Genomic DNA, 22,858 nt, shown 5'->3' with positions numbered 1-22,858 from the left:
CGTGTAACTTTTCCTGCAAGACAGCCAATTCTCGCCCGGTTTCTCGTTTGATTATTTAAGTACAATAGCTCACGGAATTATTCGAATACTTCTAGATAACTTAATAACAAGATACTTCATGCAAATATTGTATTTATTGATTATAGTATACTTGTTGATTGTACTAATAAACCCTCGAGATTTCTGGTTAAACCACCCTTAACACATATTTTATTCTTAAAATGGCTATTTAGTGGTGACCATGTTGTGTACTAATTCTTTGCCAAATATACGTTACTAGTAAATATCTCATAATTTCTATATACATGTCTCATTATCGAGCTGATAATATTTCAAGACATTTCAATCCTCGTTAAAGATATTTAACGAGGAAAATATTCCAAAGCAATACTTTACTGTAAGATAAAATATCCTAAAATGAACGCAATTTTTCCAAGGATATAGTATCGAAAATTTAATCAATTTGATCAACAACATTACTCTATGGCAGTATCGAGCAAACGTGCAAATCGTATTAAATTTCCGTAGAATAAAAGTCACGAAACTTGCCGGGGAAACTTGTCACGAAAATGTTCGACTTTCGAAGGTATTTATCAAGCTAAATTCATCGATAGCAGATTTATCCTCTTGATACTGAAATCCGAGTGCTGCGCTTCGTAAGCAAAATTTGCATTGACGAACGAGGCAGCGAAAGGCACGAGGAAAGTTTAAGAAGCGTTCGGTGATAAAATCGATGGAGAAAGATAACTGTTAAAAGATCGGCCGAGAGATTGCTGGCGCGGTAGCAATTGTAGTGCTACAATTGCCAAGACCGGAATTGCTTCTAGCTAAGGATGTTCGATCGTTCGTCGATTACGAAAGATAAGGAAGCAAGCCACAAAAGAAGGATATAAAGAGAAACGGCGATGGTAAGTTGATCTTGATTCCTTGAAAAGAAACGTCCTGTTTCTTCTACACGGGCAAATGGCAATTTCTTCGATCAAGAAGTTAATGTTACTTATACAAATCGACGACGTTTGCTTCGCTTGGTTCTACGTGACAATTTGAAAGATATAATACTTAATAGACGCGGTGATAGACATGCAACTGTTATAACAAGTATTTGCACATACTTTCACTTTCCAATGGAACATTTTTTATCAAGCTTTCTAGATCTCATTTGCATAGTATCAAAGTTTCTGTAGCTGTATGAAAATGTTACGAAATTTCCTTGGATGTAATTAATTAGCATGTAAACGCTATAATAGATACGATAGTGTATAAATATTTTTTGCACACAACGTAGTACAGTAAAACTCCATTTATCCAACACGGTCGGGGAACAAGACGTGTCGGATAACTGGATCAGTCGGATAATAGGAGTTCACTAGTATCTCCCTTCCTTCGTTGTTTATTTATTCGTATAATGGGAGTTAATTTTCATATAACTGAATGTTGCTAAGCTGAAATTTGTAAACACTAAGGCCAAAACATTAATTCGTATAAGCGTCACATGGCCTGCAATCAGATAGTAGGATTTCAGAAACATATTCGCTAAATCGGGCATTACGATGACACTGGACCGAATAAACGTCCCAGTTCGGATAAGCGAAGTTTTACCGTATATGTACTTTCTACCGCCAGCGTTTTATTTCTTATGTTGATTGTCGGACGAATTCCTAATTGATTAATTATTTATAGAATATTCATCGGCAATTTGACGAGTACCAATTAAGAGACCAACGCTACGGAATTGTCAAAGTAGTAATATCAAATTATATAATATTGTAGTATTATAGCAATGAATTAATAAGTAACAAATACTTGGAAAACATTTTTATATCGACTCGTCCTTATTCACAGAAGTTCTATCATTTCATAAATGTCACGCGGAAATATGTCATCATGACAAAGATTTACGAGGTTCGAAAGAGAATCGTGATATTTACGATTTGTCACGAATCGCGTCCATCGACGAAAAGGAAGGATGAGAGGTTGCATAGACGGCGTTCACGTTGAAAGAAATACGCGTCACGATTCGTGAGCCATTCGTGCGGCAGAGATATCGATAAGGGTTGTTTACGAAACCCTTAATCAATTCAGTGGTACCACACGGAACTACTGTTTACTCGGGCGGATGCCAATATTTGATCTCATGTCTGCTTTCGATCATCCCAGATTACTATGTTTTCCCCCTCGCTGCCAAACGAGATCCTATACATCGAGAAGTGTCTACCTCGATGGTGGCACCTTGCACGAATCTTTCGAACGAAGTCCATTTTTTTTAGTATCATCACCTAACCAGTTAACTGTGTTTGACGTGTATACTCGCCGTTGCTTTTATTTAAATATTTACGCACACTACGATCTAACCCCATGAGAGATTTATAAAATTAAATTCCCCAATTAACTGGTTAAATGAGTCATTCAAATATTCAGTATATTAATCCTGTCACGGACTGAAAAAGTTGTTTTAGCGAGAGAAATAGAAGAACCGAGCTCGCAGTAAATAAGTAAAATTTAAAAATTAATAGTATCTATATTATTAAATGGAATGTAAATATTCCTTTATGAAAGACTGAAACTAAAGATTAACAATAAGCGTTCTGATGGTGAAATTCTAATAGCGAAATTCCAATAGCTTGTAAAAGCCTTAGGGAAATTTGTATTCTCTTGCTTTCCCTTCCTTGCCCTCTTTTCTTTTCTATACTGCTCCCATCATTGTTCCTTTCTTTTATTTTATGCTTTTTCCTTTATTTTGCCCTTTCCTCTTCTCTTCCTATATCTTCTTCTCTATCCTCTTAACTTTTCATCCCTCGTGCTATTCCGTTTTCTTCTTTCATCTATTTCGTCTCTCTTTTCCCTCTTTCGTCATTCTGTTCCCTTCTCTTTCTTCTTTTCCCATCCTGTACCATTTTTGCCCATTCGATTTTCATGTTAGATACTCTCCATAACCATATGTGTCGTATGAAAAATTTAATCAACCCAGAAGGGTACGTGGAACATTCGAATATTAAAACAGAATCGCACTCGACCCAAAATTCGCTCGCAAATATCAAGCACCACGAGCTACGAAATTCTAATCAACGTTCGAGCGAAACCATGGAAAGCTATCGTCGCCACGGAACATATCTGACACGTTTGAAAATTCAATTCAGCGAAACGCTACATAAAACGATTGAGATTTCTATTGCTCGGTTCTTTGCCGGCTTGTCCGACGATCGATTATCGGAATAGAGAACACGGGGCGGCATCGGTTAACGAGATATCGAAACGGCCATTCGGTGTTCACAAAGGTCCAACCGAATGCCAGCTTCATTGTCGGATACGCTGTGGTACCGGCGAGAACAATACATTGTATCATTAACGAGCCGAGTGCACTTAGTTAGGTCAGCTTCGTCAGTTTCTTAATTGGCTTCTGCACAACACCCGCAGTACGACAAATCAGCTCGCGCAACTCCAACTACCGGACAAGCCCAGCAGCAACTTCTGAATCAAGACATTTTCTGGACCAATTATGTACGATGCAAGTGAAATTCCACGCGAGATTCTTTTTTCGACAAGGAAATTTCGCGAAATTTCATACAAGACGGTGATTACGTTGCGTGATAATCAATCCCTGCAGCTTTTTATTGCAGGTTAATTTTCTGATCGTGATTTTATTCATTACGCGAAGAAATTGTGACCGAAGAGAGCTCGATTTTCATATAATTTTGTTACTATTTTCTTTGCTTACTTCCAATTTGATACTATCGTGAAAGATATATTGATATATCATGTAACATACATATAAAATATGGAGAAAGATATTCGTGTTTCGCAAATCTGCTCAATTTCATATGGATCGATCGCAATGAAAGACACAATTGCTTGTATAGATAGATTGGCAATAAATCTATGAAAGATAATTTGACAAATTCTAATTAAACATTACGATTGCTGATGTTTGTAAAACGGGCCAACCTTTTCCAGAAATTAAGAAACCCGTATAATTTCAATTGACTAACAACCTCACTGATAGCCCATTATTGCATTTGACGCGACTATAACAATCAATTAAAAAATGTAAAATAAAATGGAATGAAACCTTCGATATTTCAATAGTAAGAAATAAATTCTTCGCGCTTTTCGTGTCTTCCAAGTTCCATTTCTTTGCCATTAATATTCCCCCTAAGCTGTACCGCATATCATAAATTAAATGAAAGCAGTACGATAAACTTATTTGCTTTCCTATCTTGGTCCGCGATTCAACGTGCGGAAGTTCGATGAAATATTAAACGAAAGTTGGAAAACTCACCAGTTCTCAGAGGCGTCCTCGTCGAGGATGGTCCCGTCAGCAAGTCGATGAGGTAAGTTGGTCGTGGTTCTCGGTCGATTCCTGACCCTTGGTGGACCAACGACACCGGTCCTGGAGAGGCCAGCACGAAAGGACGCCCTTGCCCTGTCGACTGCTCGAGTCAACGTCATTGAATCTTATTAGTGATTGTTAGTAGAAACTGCTAGCTATGCATCGAAGAAAATATATATTGCGAAAAATCACGTATTACCATATCGTTTCGATGAAAAATTTCCATCAAACCGTTAGTAGTTTGTTATCGTTAAATTGCAGACGTTTATGCATTCATGGGAAATTTAATTTTTAAGACGCACAAATACACGCTACGTCCGTATACAATCCGAGAAATATTGCAATTTATATTTTTTTTAAATTACGTAGATAACATCTATCATCAATTTTTAATCACTTTTACAACTACTAACTATTTCGGGAGCGTCAAAGATATATCGTTATAAATAATAATGTCGAAGGAATATACTTGAAATAAAATTAATGATTTTTACAAGTACGATCAGTATTTGAATTAATACGTAACAGATTGCGTAATGTACAGAAATGTATAAAATATTCAGAATGAAGCACTCGTCGTATTAGTTAGGGAAACAAATTTCTATTTAAAATTTGCATAGACCTTTACAATTTACTTAGAATTTTCTTGTATTTCATTAAGTTCATGATTATTTTACAAACCGGTGAGCATAATACTGACATAATAATGAAGATAATACTACCGGAACAATATTATCAGAGAAAGTTTTCCAACGTTGTTCTATACGTGCTACTTTCCGCAATATATTTTTCTCATCGAACTCGGGTGTTTGAGTGAGTTACGCGTAAACGAAGTTAGTCACCGGTTGGATTAAACAAACTTTCGCTGGAGTGAGAGGAAATAGGATCATGAATCGCGTTGCACGGACACCTGAGAGCACTGAGGGCACGGACAATGACTCTGCTTGGAAAATTAACGCTTTGAATACGCTGAACGCTATGAGAAAAATTGTGTTTTTAGGAGAAAAATCCGAGAAAAGTAATAATTGGAAAAAGCGAGCGACAAATTTAGAAAATAGAATAAAACATACGAATTCATACAAGTGGCGTGGTGGTACAGTTTCTCAAGACTTAGCAAATATTTTCAAGGCAGATAATTCGATGGAAAAAGATTAATTTGACTTGCAATAAAATTTCTTGTACCTTATAATATAATCGAACACAATTTTTCACTAAGCTCGAAAACTTATCTGAATAAATGTTAACACCTAATCAATATTCACTTGCAGTTCAATAATCATCAATTATTACGAGTTATGCTGAACTGTATAGAAATTATATGGAAGGACCAGATGGTACGAAACTGTCGATTTATCGTTATATGCACGATTGGATCGTTGGCACACGAATTCTACGAGCCTCTGTATGATCATCGTAAAGCTTTTTGATTTTGGGCCAAGCGCGAGTCGTTGAACTTCACGTACCGAAATACAATAACTGCTTTACATTCGATCACATGAACGAAAAGGTACTAGCAAAATTCAAAAGAAAATATCGAAGAATTCTATTGAAAAAGGTATTGCGAATTTTCAGATTCTTCTCCAGGCCATATATATTGTATTTGTAAAACTATGAAAAAAGATAGTGACTGTAACAAACCGTAAAATGAATCCCTTTGTGCGTTTCAAAAGCAAAATAGTGAACATTTTTCATCTTGATAGAATACAACAATGCAATAAAGTATAAAATTCTAGTAAAAAGAAAAGATCAATAATACATATTCCCGGTCGAAAGTTTTAAGACAATTTAAATTGGCACTTTATGCGACAAAGAAACTAAGTTACGTATAAAGCGCCAATATATTACGAGAATTGCAAAAAGGTACAGGTGTGATCTAAAATTCATAACTTAAATCATACGTTGAAGTTTTGTTAAAAATAAAAAGTGTACTTACTGCTTTGAAACAAAATATAGCGAAGGAAGTGAGTTATAACAGTTTATGTGAGTTTGTCACAAATTGGCCGTTGGACAGCCGCTACCTTTCCTCGCAGTTCAACGATATAAATGATTTAGGAAACGCAAGAATCCGTTTAAAATCCTACACGAAGATAAAAGAATCATCGCTCTTGTCGAGGACGAAGATTAAAAAAGAGAGAGCATGGAAACGGAAGGTGTTTGCGATTGGAAGCGATGGGTGCAATTTTCTCCGATGCTCAGGGCCATCGATCGTTATTAAACAGCGACAAAGGCATCCCTCTTTCTCACACGATGTCCCTCGAAATAACAGCTCGTTAGAAAAAGAAACCCGAAGATTGATTGGGTCGTTTCACATAATTGTCCTTCTTATAAAGCGTATAACAACGATCAGCCTTGTGTCTTTAGATGTTACATGCGTTGGATAAAAAATGAAATGCATCCTTCATCCTATTACCAAGGGAGTAAAAGAAATTCTTGGAATCGTTAAAAAGAAATGAAAGGAAAAAGAAAGACGAAAGAGGTCGTGTAATAGGAAACGAGTCGATGAAAAATCGACAGAAAATTAATCGGTTGGCAAGAAATAAATACGATAGCAGTTTCTATCGACGTTAAAGCTTGCGCTCGCAGTACGATCAGATTTAATTAAAAATTGTTTGGCAATGATTACAATTTTCGATTCTCGTTGAAACTTCAAGTAAAATATCACGGAAATACATAGAGTGGCTCGCGGCGATATTCCAACATTTACCATGGAGAACTTTCCTATGCTTTTACTTTATTGTATGCATGTTCATATAAAAAACATTTTGAAATTTCATTATGTATACTCGCACTGAATATTTTGTAGCTTCTATGTTGATTTTCAAATTTGCTTCGTACTTTACCAACATAACCATGACAGTCGGGTTTCATTACGGTACAGTGAAAGTTTCAAATGCTTTGCATAACACGCACAAAGTACTGATAAAGAGTTTCTATAGATATTTGTGACATTTATCACAGAAACCTGCTATGTATGTATTGTACGTTTCACATGAAACATTTTTGAAGTTTCATTAATATTGTAACGAGACACGATTGTTACGATAATTAATATAAATTTGAAACCAATTGAAAAACCTCTATAACAGTTGCAAGGTATCTATTGCAAATATATATCTAGTATAAAATTAATACACGTCATAAATAGCGATTTTAAACGTGCAATATTTGTTAAAAATGGTTTCATCGTGGTATATCGATATAATGGAAATGTTTCACTGGGCGAAATTCTTCAATATTTTACACAGTACATACGATATATTCATAAAAGTTTTCGACAAGTGTTCAAGTACTTTCATGAGTTATATGTATTATAAAAGTGGAATAAACGTGGCTCGATCGTCCACAGACAGCTACACGTCCATTTTAATAATCAATTTCATTCCCAGGGTTGTATCCATCAGCTGATTCGCCCGTGGGGGTTGAGGGTGGATTTATCAACCCGCAGGTGGGGTGTCTATAGCTTCCTATACGGGAGTATAATATTTATTACCGGGTCAGGGTTAACTGTTAGGCGCGCCACACACGTCCAGCGACTGTTCTGCGGCGTCATCCTAAAAATAGTTTCGCGAACACTTCCAGATATAAAACGTGACCACGCGTCTCTTCCTCTTCGCGTGTCCCTCTCCTATACCCTAGTGTACACGCGCGTGTGCACGGAATTGCACTGAAATTGCTCGAAGAATCGGTAATGCCATTTGGACACACAGGTTTACTCTACTTGTTACAAGCGTTCTTCTGCTAAAAAATTAAAAAAGAAATTATCGTTGATGACGGATATGGGAAAAGGAAAATTGAAATACAAGTTGATGAAAGGTAGTGCAAGATTGATAAGAAATATTCATTTCCAAAGGTTGTGGATCAATCTAGTGCAGTTGTAAGCTTTTCAGGTTACTGCTGAACTTATTTAGAGTTTGGATATTCGGTCAGAAAAGACTACTCTGGCTGTTGTATTTGAGGCATTCAGGGAGGAAACATGGTGTAAGTGAACGGATCTTTAAATTGAGGGAATTGTGGCTACAGTTATATTCTGATAAGAAAATCTATATGTTCCTGAACATATTTATAGGTACTCATAAAGATTTTGAAGTCTATAACAAATCCCTAAATAAATAAAAATAAAGAACGCTAGATAAATAAGAAAACTGCAGATTAAATAGACTATTCTAATAAAGAAGTATTGCTACACGTATCGATGAAGAGACTTGCAAAATCCGTAAGAAAATTTTATAGATAAATATTATTGTACATCGTTCCCCATATTTGTCTTGTTTGTTTGGTAAACACCGTACTTTTACCATTTTTCTTCACCGAGTTCCTCGATTTTCATATGAAAGAAACTATCGTTAATACGAACGAGAACAGGAAAAAGGAAATTGAAATACAAATGAAGGAAAAAGTGGTCCAAGGTTGATAAGAAAAATTCGCAAAACTCGTAGCGTCTCGTTTAATCGGAAGCTTTCCTATTCGGAATTTACCGCTTAAAACTTAAACCTTGGGATGGTCAGAGACGATAACAAAAGTCGAGGCAGAGAAGGAGAGCCAGCGGATCAATTACGATTCGGCGGACTATTCGAAGGGGCCTCTCGATCGAAAACTTCAAACTTTTCTCATAAGATGATCCTGCCCTGTCTGTGAGAAAAAGTAAAGTGGGTAAAGAAATAAAGAAATAAAGAAATCCAGCAGTAAAGAAATAAAGAGATTAAGAAAATCGACTGAGATTGGCGGTTGCCCTTCGTACGTTTCGTGCGATCGAAACGTGACACGCGGAAGGACGTGTGAAAGAACAATTCGCGAGTGGCGCAGGGTATCGTTGCACGATTCATTATGCGGGCAAATCTGACCTCGATCTCCGATTGTAATAATCTTCGTCGGGTGGTAGAATGTGTGCTACATGGCCCAGTTGCCAACGGGCCGGCCCTGAATGTCGACGACGCTGTCTTATACCGATCGGTGCAGCAGAAAATAATGATCCTCCAGCTTAAAAGCCGCAGGAAACTATATGTGAACATAGCACGAAACGTTTTGGCAAGACACCGTGTCAAGCGTCCAACGTGCGTTTCCTCTTTTCTCTGTGGCTTCGTTGCCTTCTGTCAGTGATTTTAATGGCCACTGAACGATTCCAAGGAATTGCGTTCGCCTCTTGTGCACCCTCTTGCACGATTGAATCGATTCTAAGATTCTTAGTGAAATTATATATCACGGGTAGACCACAGATTTTTATGCATTTGCGTAGAATTAAAAGCACAAGAATACGTAGAATGTACGTAATATGTAGAAATACACAAAATACCCAAAATATTAGAGCTATGAACAAAAATTGTCCAATGAATTAGATAGAAAAATTCGTGACTCGAATCCAAAATTAATAATGTGAGTGGCGAAATTGGTTATCATCTAATAGTGTAATGTAATTTTATATAATGTGATTTTAGATTGACATTGAAAGTATTAAATCGCTTCTGATATTACTAATACGGAACATGCAAATTGTTAGGTGGACAGTATTACATAGAAGCGTTGGGCGGTTTCAGGTAGTTACAGCAACAAGCACTTGTCTCGTGTTTCTGGAATTCGAACAATCGAGCGTTGAATACGCAAGCTAAAATGACACTTCCACGGGACACATATGACGCCTTGATTTAGTAATGATTGCGCTCTAGCTGCTTTACGCGTTGCAATTTGCGCGACAATTAGCTACGTAAAAAGCCTTTGAAAGCTAAGTATGTAATTGCTGTTACTTGGTTTTGAATGCAGTTTTAAAGATAAGAATGTTTAATTAGTTCTAATTTCGTAAGTAGTGAACTTATTTTTTAATTCTTCGTCCCATATTTTTCACGATCTTTTCATCACGTGATGTATCATATAATGTAAATGCTTCATCCTGTTTTATTTAGATTTTATAATAATGATGATTAAATATCGAATGTAAAGTGTATATTATCGGTTAATTCCGTATTTAATTATATATTTTAAAAATTAGTAATTCTCATCGATAAGTACTAATTTAATAATAAATAGAATTAAAAGTATAAAATATCGACGCAAGATTGCTGAACGTTAAACCTTCCTCCTACAAAGATAATTATTTTAATTAATTTCACTGTATTTAATTAAGTGAAGGATGCACTAGAGGTTCCATTCGAGAAGCGCACTTTTTTCCCGGAAAAAATTGGCAAGCTAAGACACTTGTATTTCTCCGGCATTCAACCACCTGTGCTTTTAATCATCCAAAGAAGAGAGGAAGATGCACGTAAAGTTGATCTCCATAATTCCATCATCAAAGTATTCGCTTGCGAAACAAGACTTAAATAAACAATCTAATTTTACGCGTTACTTTACGCAAATACACAAATCCAGGATGTGACTAAAATTTCAACAAAGTTAGCAAATAAACCGAATAATTTTTCAAGAATAATACGAGTGAGGAAGCTATCTTATTACGAACACTATGAGTACATTTTCGTAGATTCTAAAATCATTCTAGGACTGCTTACAGGGCGTAGATTCTATTGGTAAATGACCCAGGACGTAGGTCCTTTTCTTAAATTAATTCAAGATACAAGAACCACCCTTAAATCGTTAGAAACTCGAGGACTCTACTTTTAGATTAATTTAAAATTATAGACTGTCTTTGGATCGTCTATAGAATGATAAATCACAATCTTAACTCAAGGCATAAAATCAAGATTCTAAACTATTCAAAATCCTCGAATCATCCTTACCATGAAAAATGGTACCGTCGAGGAATCTACTTTTATCCTAATCCAAAATTGTAAAGCTATCTTTGAATAAATCACACTCTTAAGTCCTCTTCCAGGCGTAAAATCAATCCTAAATTATTCAAGATCCTGAAATCACCTTTGAGCTACCATGAAGTCGAATCTTCTTAATCTTGGCTTAATCAAAAGTTGTGTAACAATGTTTGGATCGTGTAAACTATTATGGAATGATAAGTTCCAATCTCAGGACGTTGTTAAGGTGTAGAAACAACTCCTAAACTTTTCGAGATTCTTCAACTACTTTTGAATGTTTCGTGAAGTGACGAGATAGCGAAACCTCGAATACAGACGAAAAATAAATACAGTACTTGTACCAGTGAACTAATATTGTTACTAACATTTTATAAGTGACAAACTAGAAATTCCTATCTTTGTATGTGGACACAAAGTAACAGACTGCTTCGTTTGATGCTTGTGAAACGACGTAACCGATGATCGTGTGAAATTAACGTTTCAATCGAGTAAAGGGAAACAAGGGGAAGCGCGAGACTTGCTCTGCGAAATTTAATTAGTCGTTGCAAAGAAAAAGAATTCGGCGCGTTGAATTCTGACGGACAATGAAGCGACTCGGTGGTAATTTTTACAAGCACCTTTCATACATCAGTCTGTGGCAAGGAAGGTCACAGTGCGCTCCAAGTACGCTCCTACGGACACACCCCGTGTTAACACTTAACTACGTGACCTAGTGTCCTCGACGTTGCACAACGAAGGCAATGCGAGAAAAAGAGAATGTCTGTGGAATTAAATAGGACAAACAGAGGCGTGGGTGTGACATTTTTAGCGCGATCGAACGTATTTTTATCTGTTCAACGCATTGCGTTTTCTATTAGTTTGTTCCGTATGAAATGTTCGTTTGAAGGACTCAGATTTTTCATTGGATTATATGAAAAAGACTACTATTGATTTCGAGTGTCATTAACGTGAAATTGAATGTCAATTAAAGCTCTTTTATTTCACGTGTTTTTTGTTTGAAATAGGGCTGGATGGTTTTCAATATTGTTTTGTAACGGTGCAATAAATTCGTAAGAAATTCGAGTCAGTTTCTACAACTAATTTAAAGGCAAACATAATTTTAATGACAATACTTTGATTATCTAGAATATAGTTTCGATAATAATATTTATATTAATACACGGCTCGTGGCTCTTTTTCTCCTCTGAAATCGTTCATTCGAAACGTGCTAATTAAAAAATACAATAGCAGCTAAGTAAGCTAAGTATGATAATTGAATCGGCGCAGTGTATGCGTCACTGGTAGCTAACGTGTAATTAAACGTACTCTGAAGAAAACCAGAATCGTGTTTCGTTTAACCGAAGGAAACGAACATTTCATATGCTATAACCTAATGCATTGCAAATTAGCACTAGAACTAACAGCAATGCTATAAAATTAACAGTGTTACTAATAGTACTAAAAGCAAGTAAAACAAAAGATAAAAATCATCTAAATTCACAAAAATGCGTTATTCTAAATTTAAAGAATTATTACGAAAAATTATTGGTATCGTTTAGTTTGATCACTCTGATACTTCTAATGTTAAACGGATATATTTCCAAGCACGATTTAAACCACCTGATACAGTACCAAACTTCATAATGAGTTATTTAAGCGTTAATTTGCCAACTATTCCATAACAGGGTACGAAAAAAATATACAGCGGTAAATGCAACAACGTGAATACAAATTGGACATGAAATTTATGGAGGTTTCCGTGAAGCAAGTGATTCAAAGTGGAAAATGAGAAACGGCGAAGGGAGAGAAGGGCAAAAGAGAGAGAGGGGGCGGGGAGAAAAAAAATTGGAACTTACAGCGTGTGACGAGCCTGTTGTTGGTCTGGCTTGGGGGCGGAATTGCAGGCTGCGGAGGTGGCTGCGAGCTCAAATCCTCGAAATTTATAATTTGCAAGCAGATGTCGTCCACCTCGCTCCTTATTAGCGCTATCACCTCGCTGCACAGAAATTTGGTGCCTGTGACAAACAAAGATTAATCCGATTAGCTCGCGCCCACGTAATACGTCTATCTTTGAAACAAACGATCTTTCAAGTTTTCTCGTTCCTATGTACAAAAACTCGTTACCAGATTGCGTATTTTTATGCAATAGTATATTTGCATTACCACAATTAAACAAATAGGATCTGTACGTGTAAAAATTTATTTTACTCGTTAAAACCTACAGCAAATACTTCAGCTTGTATATCTTTTATATTTTTGCATATTATGTACAATTTTGTACATGTTTGCACCTTTAAATCTCCCATAAACTCATAAAGATCCGTAATCTACCCATTGCTATAAACTTTCGCTGTAATAACAAAAGAGATCAGTAGTAAATGAAATGTTGAATTATTGAGGAACTAAAACAACAATTGCCCTATATTCTGTGATACCACAATTCTCGTTTTAATACCTAGCATGCATCTTGCGACGATAGTCCATTAGAAGCAGAAACATTGCGGGATAACTGCTGGAACAACAAATATTGATTTCCAGCAACAATTTTTTGAAATGCTTCTTTATCGGTCACGTTAAATGGGAACATGGGTGTCTGGCGCGATAAATATCCACGTTTGACGTTTCGGCGAACGTCTATTAGAATCCAAGTCCGTTAAACGTCTCGTGTGTTGTTTGAAGTTAGTCATAGGATCCCACGAAGCAACCAGCGGGCAATAAAAGCTTGTATCTTCGAATAAATCGCGTCTGGATTCTATCCAAATACAGTGGCTCACAAAAGTATTCCTACACTTACCATAGGGACTTTTGTATGCACACGTATATACAAATTTTTATTATGCGATGATCATGTTGGAAACACGTGAACTCAATATGAAAATATATGTACAAAGAAGTTGCAAGATATTACCGCATACCCTATATTTAGTAAAAAATTTAGTGCGAATACATAGTCGCTTTAAACGTATAATGATAATTATTAAAGATGGTTCTAACGAATGCTAAGACTTACTAATATCGTAGATGATTGGCTGTTTTGAAATTGGTAGATTATTTAAATGTTTTAAATATTTTCGGACAGGAAAAGATGTCAATACTGAGAATCAAACTATAGAATCAATAAAGGAATGCATATTTTATGCGCATAATGAGACACGACTGTCCTGTCCTGATTGTATTGGCCAAATTGAAACCAATGTAAAGGTGCACATACGTAGAAGTTACGAGAACACTGTATTATGAAAAATAGCTATAAACTGATCATTATGATTAAATATTTTCGCGATCTCTGTGAAATATACATATGTTTGTACTTGTATCTTGTAACTTCTGTGTACGTTTTTAGGATAATTAAAAATTTACGTATAATCACGAGAGTTGTCATTGCAACATGTAAATGTCGTTATAATACTAATGAGATCTGAAAATGTTTCATATAATACACGTGATATATTCATAAAAGATATGGACTGCAGGAATAGTGCACGAAGTGCAGGAATACTTTTGCGGGCCACTGTATTTCTCCCAACCAACGTTACAGCTTAACATAGTCGTAATTCGAAAATTCTTTTGCAGAAGCCACGTAACATTGTAAAAGTGGGGTAACGCGATTGCACCACTTTGTTAATGTTCCATTCGGATTCGTGACGACTCGAGGAATTATCGCGCCACGTGTCACGTGCGGATAGCATAACTTGGAGAAGCAGCACTGTGCAAAGAGACTTCTGAATCAACGTGAAACACGGCGAATGTTGGACGAGTGTTCTTTCAGGGACATGAATGAAACTTGTAATGGAATACTTGGCTACAGTGATCGTCAGTAACTAGAAACGAATGCTGGGAATGAAGTACATGATGATAAAGGCAATACATGTAACTAATATCTCGAAACAAAAAGAAATTTCTTTTCGTCTGTTAGTCCAGAAATTTGTTGGAGAGACATTTGCTCACAAATATTCGAACATTTGTAGAATTTGTGAATATATTATGAAATCTGAACCTATTACAAAATTTTAGTGGAACTGTAACGAGGATGACACTAGTAGTAATAATAATTGTAATAACCAGAGAAACGATAAAGAGAAAAATAATTTAAGATAAACAAAAGACAGGTAGGCTGCGGATTTTTATGCGTTTATATGAAATTTGGAAATGCAAGAAAGCACAGAATGCATATGACATATAAAAATATTTGCAAAATATCCAAAGTAGGACACTTGTTATAATTTTTGATACATCAAATGAATCCCCATCTCGGATGAATCTACTTTCGTAGTCGTGTCCATAAAGATACAAATTTGCATAGAAATCCACAGTCCAGTTATAAATTACAATAATATTTCATAAATTATTGAATAAAAACGTATGTTGATTAAACAGAGTTAACAGTAGCGTGGGTATGAGCGGTGAAAGGATGACGATGAAAGTATTACGCAGTTAATAAGCGCTACGCGGAGTGATACATCTTAACGCCACGATTTTCGACAACGGAATAACCTCCCACGCGTTTGATTCGCGTCGCAAACTATTATAATTTGATGGGGTGGGGATGCAAACGTGCACAAATAGGACTCGGCTGATTTCCTGGAAAACCAAATTGTCCTTCGCGAATGTTTTAAGCAATAAGGATATCGTATATCATATACATTTCACAGTGGTTCACGAAAATATTCGCACGTTTGTAGAAACACTTTACGAATATCTTATGTACCTTATACGAAATATTTCGAAATTTCATTAATACCGTATATGAAATTCGATTATCATGATTGTAGTGGTGCTTGAAATTAATCTGGAAATGTACAGAGAAGATGCAAGGTATTTAGTGCAAGTATACATATATTTCGCAAAGTATTTTATCTATCAATATAAATAGGATCATTTTTAAAACTCTCAACTATGTTTAAGATAACTATTGACCGTATTATAGTACACTAATTTCTTATTAAATACATACTGTGCGTATCTTGTAGCCTCTATGCATGTACATTTTCAGATTAATAGACCAAATCGTATTATCATGACAGTCGTGTCTTGTTATAACGCTAATGAAACTTTCAGGCGTTTTGTATAACACACGTAACATGCATTCACAAAAATTACAAGTATTTAAATTCCATGTCAAACGATATCAAGTATTCCATGAGTCACTGTACCTCACAAAACCAAAATCCAAATCCAAAAACGCAATCCGTACGAGATTTCCAACCTAAGCACCAAGCTATCGGTTGAAACGCGAATCACAGTCGGTTTCAAATCACGAGAACGAGTATCCTATATCGAACGAGTGTAAAAAGCTTCTTCGCGGCATTTGTGGCCAGCGTCAAGGTCACGGAAGCCCGTAACCACGAGAACACGATTAACTACGACTACGACGAGCGACTTGGTGGCTTTTGTCGCGAGCTCTGCGAGCGCAACTAATTAGGCAGCGTGTGTTTACGAGTCAAGGTACGTTGGACTCGGTCCAAAAGGGCTCGACAAAAGGAAAGTGTGTCCCGTGTGTCGACCAGAAGAGCGTGGCCAGGCATTCGGATTGCCGATTCGGACAGGCCTGCTTGCGCAATCGGCCGGTGTGCCGAGATGGAAAACACACACCCTGGCACGCCGTGAGCGTAATCGGTCGGATAAGCGTGCCAAGAGTGCCACAGGCCACCTGGATCCTCGTCGTTGAACGTCATCGATGTGGAACGTCAACGATGATGAGTCTAGTACCGTGAGGATTCGCCATTGCGAAATCGTGATCGGCCACTTGCTCGAGAACGACATGAATTATGGATGGAGCTTCAACTTGTTTGATTCTAGACGCTTCTTCGACCATCGATGAAAAACTAAATAGAGAAAGATCGTTCGAAATAGAGCTGATACTTTTTTAAATGGGTAAAAATGAAGTTTAAGGATTGGTTGGATATTTCGATATTCTGTGGATGAAGCGTCTCTTCGATCTTTATGAATATATCGAACCAACCTTTATGAATATATCAGTATACTAATGGGTGAATAAAGGCATATTTCTTCAAGCGAATAGGGAAGCAAGTAAGGAGAATGTTTAAGAGTTGGCTGGATTCTTAGAAATTGTGAATGCCGCGTCTCTTCGGCTATTGATGGGTGAATGGAAATAGACTTTTTTACGTTTAAAAGGGTGAAAGTAGAATATTCAAAATCTAAGGAATGATTGGATTTAAAAAAAAAAAAATTATGGATACGGCGTCTTTTCCACCACCGACGAATGAATAGAGAAAGATTATTTTAAGTAGGATAGGTTGAGAGTAGAATGTTTAAGAGTTGGTTGCGCTTTTAGGCAGTTTTTAGATGGTTCCAAAGGGCGAAGAAATAATGGTTTGGCTGTGCAGCAGGCGGGGAAGTATTACATAATCCCTTGTGAGGCGGTGACTGGAAGACTCGATAACCGGTTGCAATGTTGGAACAGTATCAATGGAACTGTTTGATCTTTTCATTAAATCTTTCGTAGGGGTACACCTATGTACTCGGAACTTGTAGCACTGCTTTAAGACGTCTATTTATATTTTATCAATTATGGTCATGGCCTTTACGAAACATACGACGATACATTTTTTAATTTCTTTCAAATTTTAGCAAAATAAACGTGATAATCGTCTGCCACTTAACGTTAATGAAATTTTAATAAGTTTCGTACAAACTAGAAATTATATATCCACAATTTCAAACTCAAAAAATTATATATATGCAATGATTTTCTACATTAAATACTCAAATATCGTCATGTGTCACTGTATGTATTCCAGCCGATTACACGGCTAGTCCAGCAGGATAACACATTCAGGATGTTTAACGAGAGAGAAAATAGAATACGTTTAATGACAGGTGGAAGATGATAAAATTCAGCGATCAATTAGAGAGACATTCTCGGTTCGGCCAAACCGCTCCTCGTGTCTAGATAGCGACTAATATGTGCAATACGTGTGGTTTCTTCGGCAACGTCACAGCAAGCTGTCCTATCGATCCATTGCTGGCTTTCTTTCTCTGTTACACTTTTCCTCTCGCTTCCCCTTTGTCCCTGTGGAATTACGCACGCAGACGGGTCACGCACAGCTGGCTTGTCAGATCCAACTGAAATGCGAGCATGCGAGGAAGAAACACTGTGTAAAACAGCCCTCGGCGGGCCAGGTTGCGCCTTTCACATTTTCTCGCTCCATTTTTCATGCTGCCTGCGTTACTGACTGCCGCCTGTTAAACTTTCACGTCGTCAGAAATTCACCCTGAAAAGGAACAACCCTCCAAATCTCCTGACACTTTGCTCTCTTTTTTGTAGCTTAATTAAGCACGTTTGAATGAAGAGCGAGAGATAATGTGTGGAAGTTGAATCAATGCAACCTTTTTGGAAGAATTTCACTAAAGCGACTTAAATGTTGTTTTGTTAAGGTGAAAGAGATGTACTAAAATAATAAATGCTTCATAGGAGTTCGTTATATGTATTAGATGCAAAAAATATTCCATCACTTGGAGAAAACATAATAGTTCACGATGGTGTTGGAAATTATTCCATTCTCAAATTATTTTATTAATTCTATTTAATTTCGCAATTAATTATGCAAATTGAAATTGGAATACTGAATAGTTGAAGCGGATCGTATAAATACAGAAATTTCTATTAATTATTTAGGCCCTGCACAGAACACATAACAATTCCGAACTAATGATTGAACATAACAATTGATTCGGTGATTAAGATTCAAATCCCCTAATTAACTAGATTTTCGTATTTGATTGAAACACAGAATTTGGAGATTTTTATCTTCCATTAAGTTCTCAATGCAATCACAAACGGAAAAGTCGTTGTTCATTCAACCCAAAATACAAATAAATAACTATCAACTGATTGAAGAATACACCTCGTTAAGCTATAAACAGACGAAGGGACGAACTTCTTTATGACAACTTTAATTATAATGAATGAAGTACGCTTACACGAGGTGACGAGGTGACGAGGATACTTGCTTTGTTCCGTGTTCATTACTTTTTGCTTGCTCAAGTTCCAGGTCGCTTCAAAGCAGGAACAAAAAAAGAAGGAAACAACTCACTGAATGTTAAACAAATTCTACTATTAAATTCAACATCATCCGTAGAAGCTCTCACAAAAAGAAAGAAGGAAGCAATATAAGAAACCGAAAAAGACAGTAAGGAACCATAAGAGTAGCTCTGTTTGTTCGCCTTCTTGATTCCAGAAATTGAACCTGAAAAGAAGTCGAAGGGGGAACAAGTAACCAGTGAAAATTCCAGTGGTACTCCGACTTAATTGAAACGTCAGCCTGTGTAAACAAGAGAGAGTGAGAGAATGAGAGAGAGAGGAGAGAGAGAGAGAGAGATGGTTGGGAGAAAAGGCTTCGTTTGACGGCGTGAAACGTTCGTTTTCACGGCTTACCGTGAAACGAACGCTCCTCCTCGTCACTTCCCTCCGCGTCGAGTCCGCGCATAGGAAGTCGCGGAATAAATGGCGGTGTGCCAACGATTTTTCTTCATGAAAATTCAAGATGCGGTTTAAAGGATCACGTGCCATTAGGCGACCAATGCTAAGAACACTTGCTTTGTTTCGGTCGAGTAGTCCGGGGGTCTCGTTAGGTCCTCGTGGTTCCACGGCTTTTAAACCAGCGACGAGACGGAGAAGGACGCTGTGGATGAGTCGAGACCTGTTTCTACGAAAGCAGAAGTAAAAAGAAGTGGCAAAAAAATAGAGAGAAAGGCAAAGATAGGGCTGAGAAATGAGAAAGGGATGCGCAAGCAACAAGGGTGAACGCACGCTGCATTCATTCAGCGCAACGTCCTTGTCGAGAGAATGAGGCAAAGCATAGGAGAGACACAGACGATGCTCTTTCAGCGGAGCCTGCATCGTCTTCCCTTGGAAAAAAGTACCAATAATCCCTCCGCTGGATAAAACACTTGGTCGATCGATTTTTTTAAAAGCTCCTGGCTTTCGATAAACCCTCGGTTTTATAGAAATGGTTATTACGGGGAGACACTGGAAGGCCTTTAAATTTCTATTTTACCTTGGAATGACTGGGAGAAATATTAACACTGAATCTACCGGTCTGTAATACGTATTTAAATGTTCTATATATGTATATGTGAGTCAATTCAAATGATATGAATGAAAATAAATTTGTCTATATAACCTTATCTAGAATTAGGTAAAAATCAATATTAACTTTGACAGAAATCAACTGTATGTTTTAAGTGACTGTTGAAAAAGAAAATCTGAAATCCGTCATTCTCACGGGCTCGCTAGTTCTACCGTAGAATTTTAAAGTGACGAAGCTAGTAATAAATTCGCATATCGAGGCTTTATGATGAACAGTAGCGTAACGGTGGCTGAGTGTGTAACTGTTTTGTGATGACTGCGCCCCAAAGAGTGAAAGAGTCCGATGGTTCGTGTCTATTTCAAGACCAGCGGACATTAATAAACTCGTATTGATACTTCTAATGTTCTCACGATACACACGTTTAGAATACTATGGCGCTTCATCAAAAGAGGCACATGAAAAATAAAGTTACTGCGTAGAAAATTCTAATTTAAACACTACTTGTCAACTTTGTCAACTGTACGACAACACGAGATAAAAAAATAAAAGGTACAAGAGATGGAATTTTGTTCGTGGACATCGAGGAGGAAGATAAGCCGACATCACGGATCACGAATCTTCTTGCTGCGCGATTTGTTCGACAAAATCGCGATACTCGACGGAATCTCGAAGGTCGTTCCGTCTTTATACATATTTTTAGACCACGCGACAACAGCAGAAGCTGCTGTCCACGTTACAGGAGGAAAAAAACGAATCCGACGAACCGAAAGAAATTCTTCGATCCTCGGGACGACGAGAAAGTATACGTTTGAAATTGGAACGTGTAAATTAACTTGAACATTTTGTAACAACATAGAACAAAACATAATTTGGTTGGAAGATGAGGCAAATTTGTGGGGACTTGGATGGAAAGAAAAAATGAAACAGCCATCGATAATACATGGCGCGAGGTAGTGAAGAAATAGCCAAATGAATTTCTAAAATTGCTTCAACGTACTACCGTGCGGCCACTATAAATAAGCATCCCCTTCGGGGTGCGCCCAGCGTCCAGAAATACATCCAGTCCACTCTAATTCGGCTAATTTACACATGGCCCTTCCTGATCCAACTACTGCATGCTTGCACGATGACCTTGTGCACCATCCACCAAATTGACAATTGACGATATCGTATAGTAATATTTCCACTTGATCATGACAATTTATGGAAAATGTTCAGGATCATCGCTTGCTTGAATTTTGGATATGTCGTTCGGAGTGTTGAAGTACGATATATCGTTAGTGTGAAAAAGTATGATATATCGTTATACGCACTTGTAGACCGTGTTTAAAAGTATACAGAATATATATGATATACAAAACTATATAAAATATCCACAGTAAATTAGTTGGTCTAGTGCCTAATAGGAAAAATAAATCTCTTATTCAGATTCGATCTTTTTCCATTCACAAAAATATCAATTTGTATAAATAGCCGCGGTCTAACGATAATATACACATAAATTCTTCGGATATCTCCTATGTTTAATGAAAATTTGATATCTCGAGTAGAGTGCGAATTTTGAACTGCGCACAACTGTTTCTCTAATTTAAATGCTTCAATTAATTCTAGCACTGTTAGTCACACCATTCACTCCGATAGCATTACCGACAAGTCTAATGCCAACCATTGGTAACCCCTTCAACATGATGTAACCATTAAAAACTGAACTTGTAATTATTTATAATTGAATCTGTAACTACCTGTATTTATGCCCATTTAAATAGTACAATTTCAAAAAATGCTCCATATTTCCACGATTCCCTCGTTGACTGGGTCCAAGGTTCTTCCAAGACCACTCCTCATCTAAAACCGTGATAGGCACCAAATTGATAAGATCGATAAGAAAAATATCCATTTATCGAACTACCTACTAAATACTCCAGGCTCTGGCTATCAATTAAAACGATTGATGTATGTAATAACGTAAGAGCGAAACACACCAGTTTATGAAATTATCGCACGATGAGGTCCTGGATGTCTAGTAAAACGATTGGTGGATAGTGAGGAGGTCATGATACCGCAGTGGAACGAATAGCCGAGTGGTTAATGGGTTAACGGCTCCCTCCAATTGGTCGATGACGCTGTGCCCTCGTGACGTCACCGAGTGCAATGCCCCTGTGACGTGGCAACGTGTGCTGCAGGCCAAGCAATGCACAGAAATAGCATGCGCTTTCTCTCTCTCCTTCTTCCTCGTTTATTCCTCTGTTTCCTTCTTCTACCCTCTTGGTGAGGTCCGCTCCCTTTCCGAAGTGTGCTTTCGGGCTTACGAATCGCGAAACCCCGTCGTCCGATATACTTGCCAAAAACGGCCACGTGACCAGCCCAGGAAAATGTCAAACGTCCACAAAGGAGCAACGGGAAGGGAGACGTTCACCTGGTTTACTCCGGATGACCCTAATCGCACGCGACTATAATCCGACGGAGTTGATCGGCAAGCATGAAAGACGAACAAGAATCAGCTATTTTCGCGATGTCAAGGTACAATCGGGAACGTATCTCCATCAAGGAGCAGGTCCACCAAGGTTTCTTAAATAAGGCATTGCTGATCTTGAAGGATTACGTGATCTAGTTTCGATGAAGATGCTTTATTCTTGGTTATAATGGTATTTCTTATTTCAAATGAAAGAAGGCAGAGAAAATGTGGATTTTTTTTCGTGAAATAGAAGCACACCAACAAAAGATAAATTATAGAAAAATTAGTAAGA

At 37.2% G+C, this 22,858-nt stretch overlaps 1 protein-coding gene across 7 annotated transcripts in view; it reads right to left on the bottom strand.

Moving 5' to 3' along the window:
• sei (potassium voltage-gated channel seizure) overlaps nt 1–22,858 on the bottom strand; it is a 142,754-nt gene that overhangs the window by 87,941 nt on the left and 31,955 nt on the right. For all 7 annotated transcript variants that reach the window (XM_069127684.1, XM_069127682.1, XM_069127683.1 and 4 more), the window contains exons 3-4: nt 12,915–13,073; nt 4,277–4,427 (exon numbers count right to left, since the gene is read on the bottom strand). In XM_069127684.1, coding sequence (XP_068983785.1) covers nt 4,277–4,427; nt 12,915–13,073 — 310 coding nt within the window. The remainder of the gene's footprint in view (nt 1–4,276; nt 4,428–12,914; nt 13,074–22,858) is intronic.

Source organism: Bombus flavifrons, chromosome 14, assembly GCF_040668555.2.
Source record: "Bombus flavifrons isolate JBK064 chromosome 14, iyBomFlav1_principal, whole genome shotgun sequence".
Taxonomy (NCBI): Eukaryota; Metazoa; Arthropoda; class Insecta; order Hymenoptera; family Apidae; genus Bombus; species Bombus flavifrons.
The sequence above is the reverse complement of the archived record's forward strand: the minus strand, read 5'-3'. Positions and strand labels throughout refer to the sequence as shown.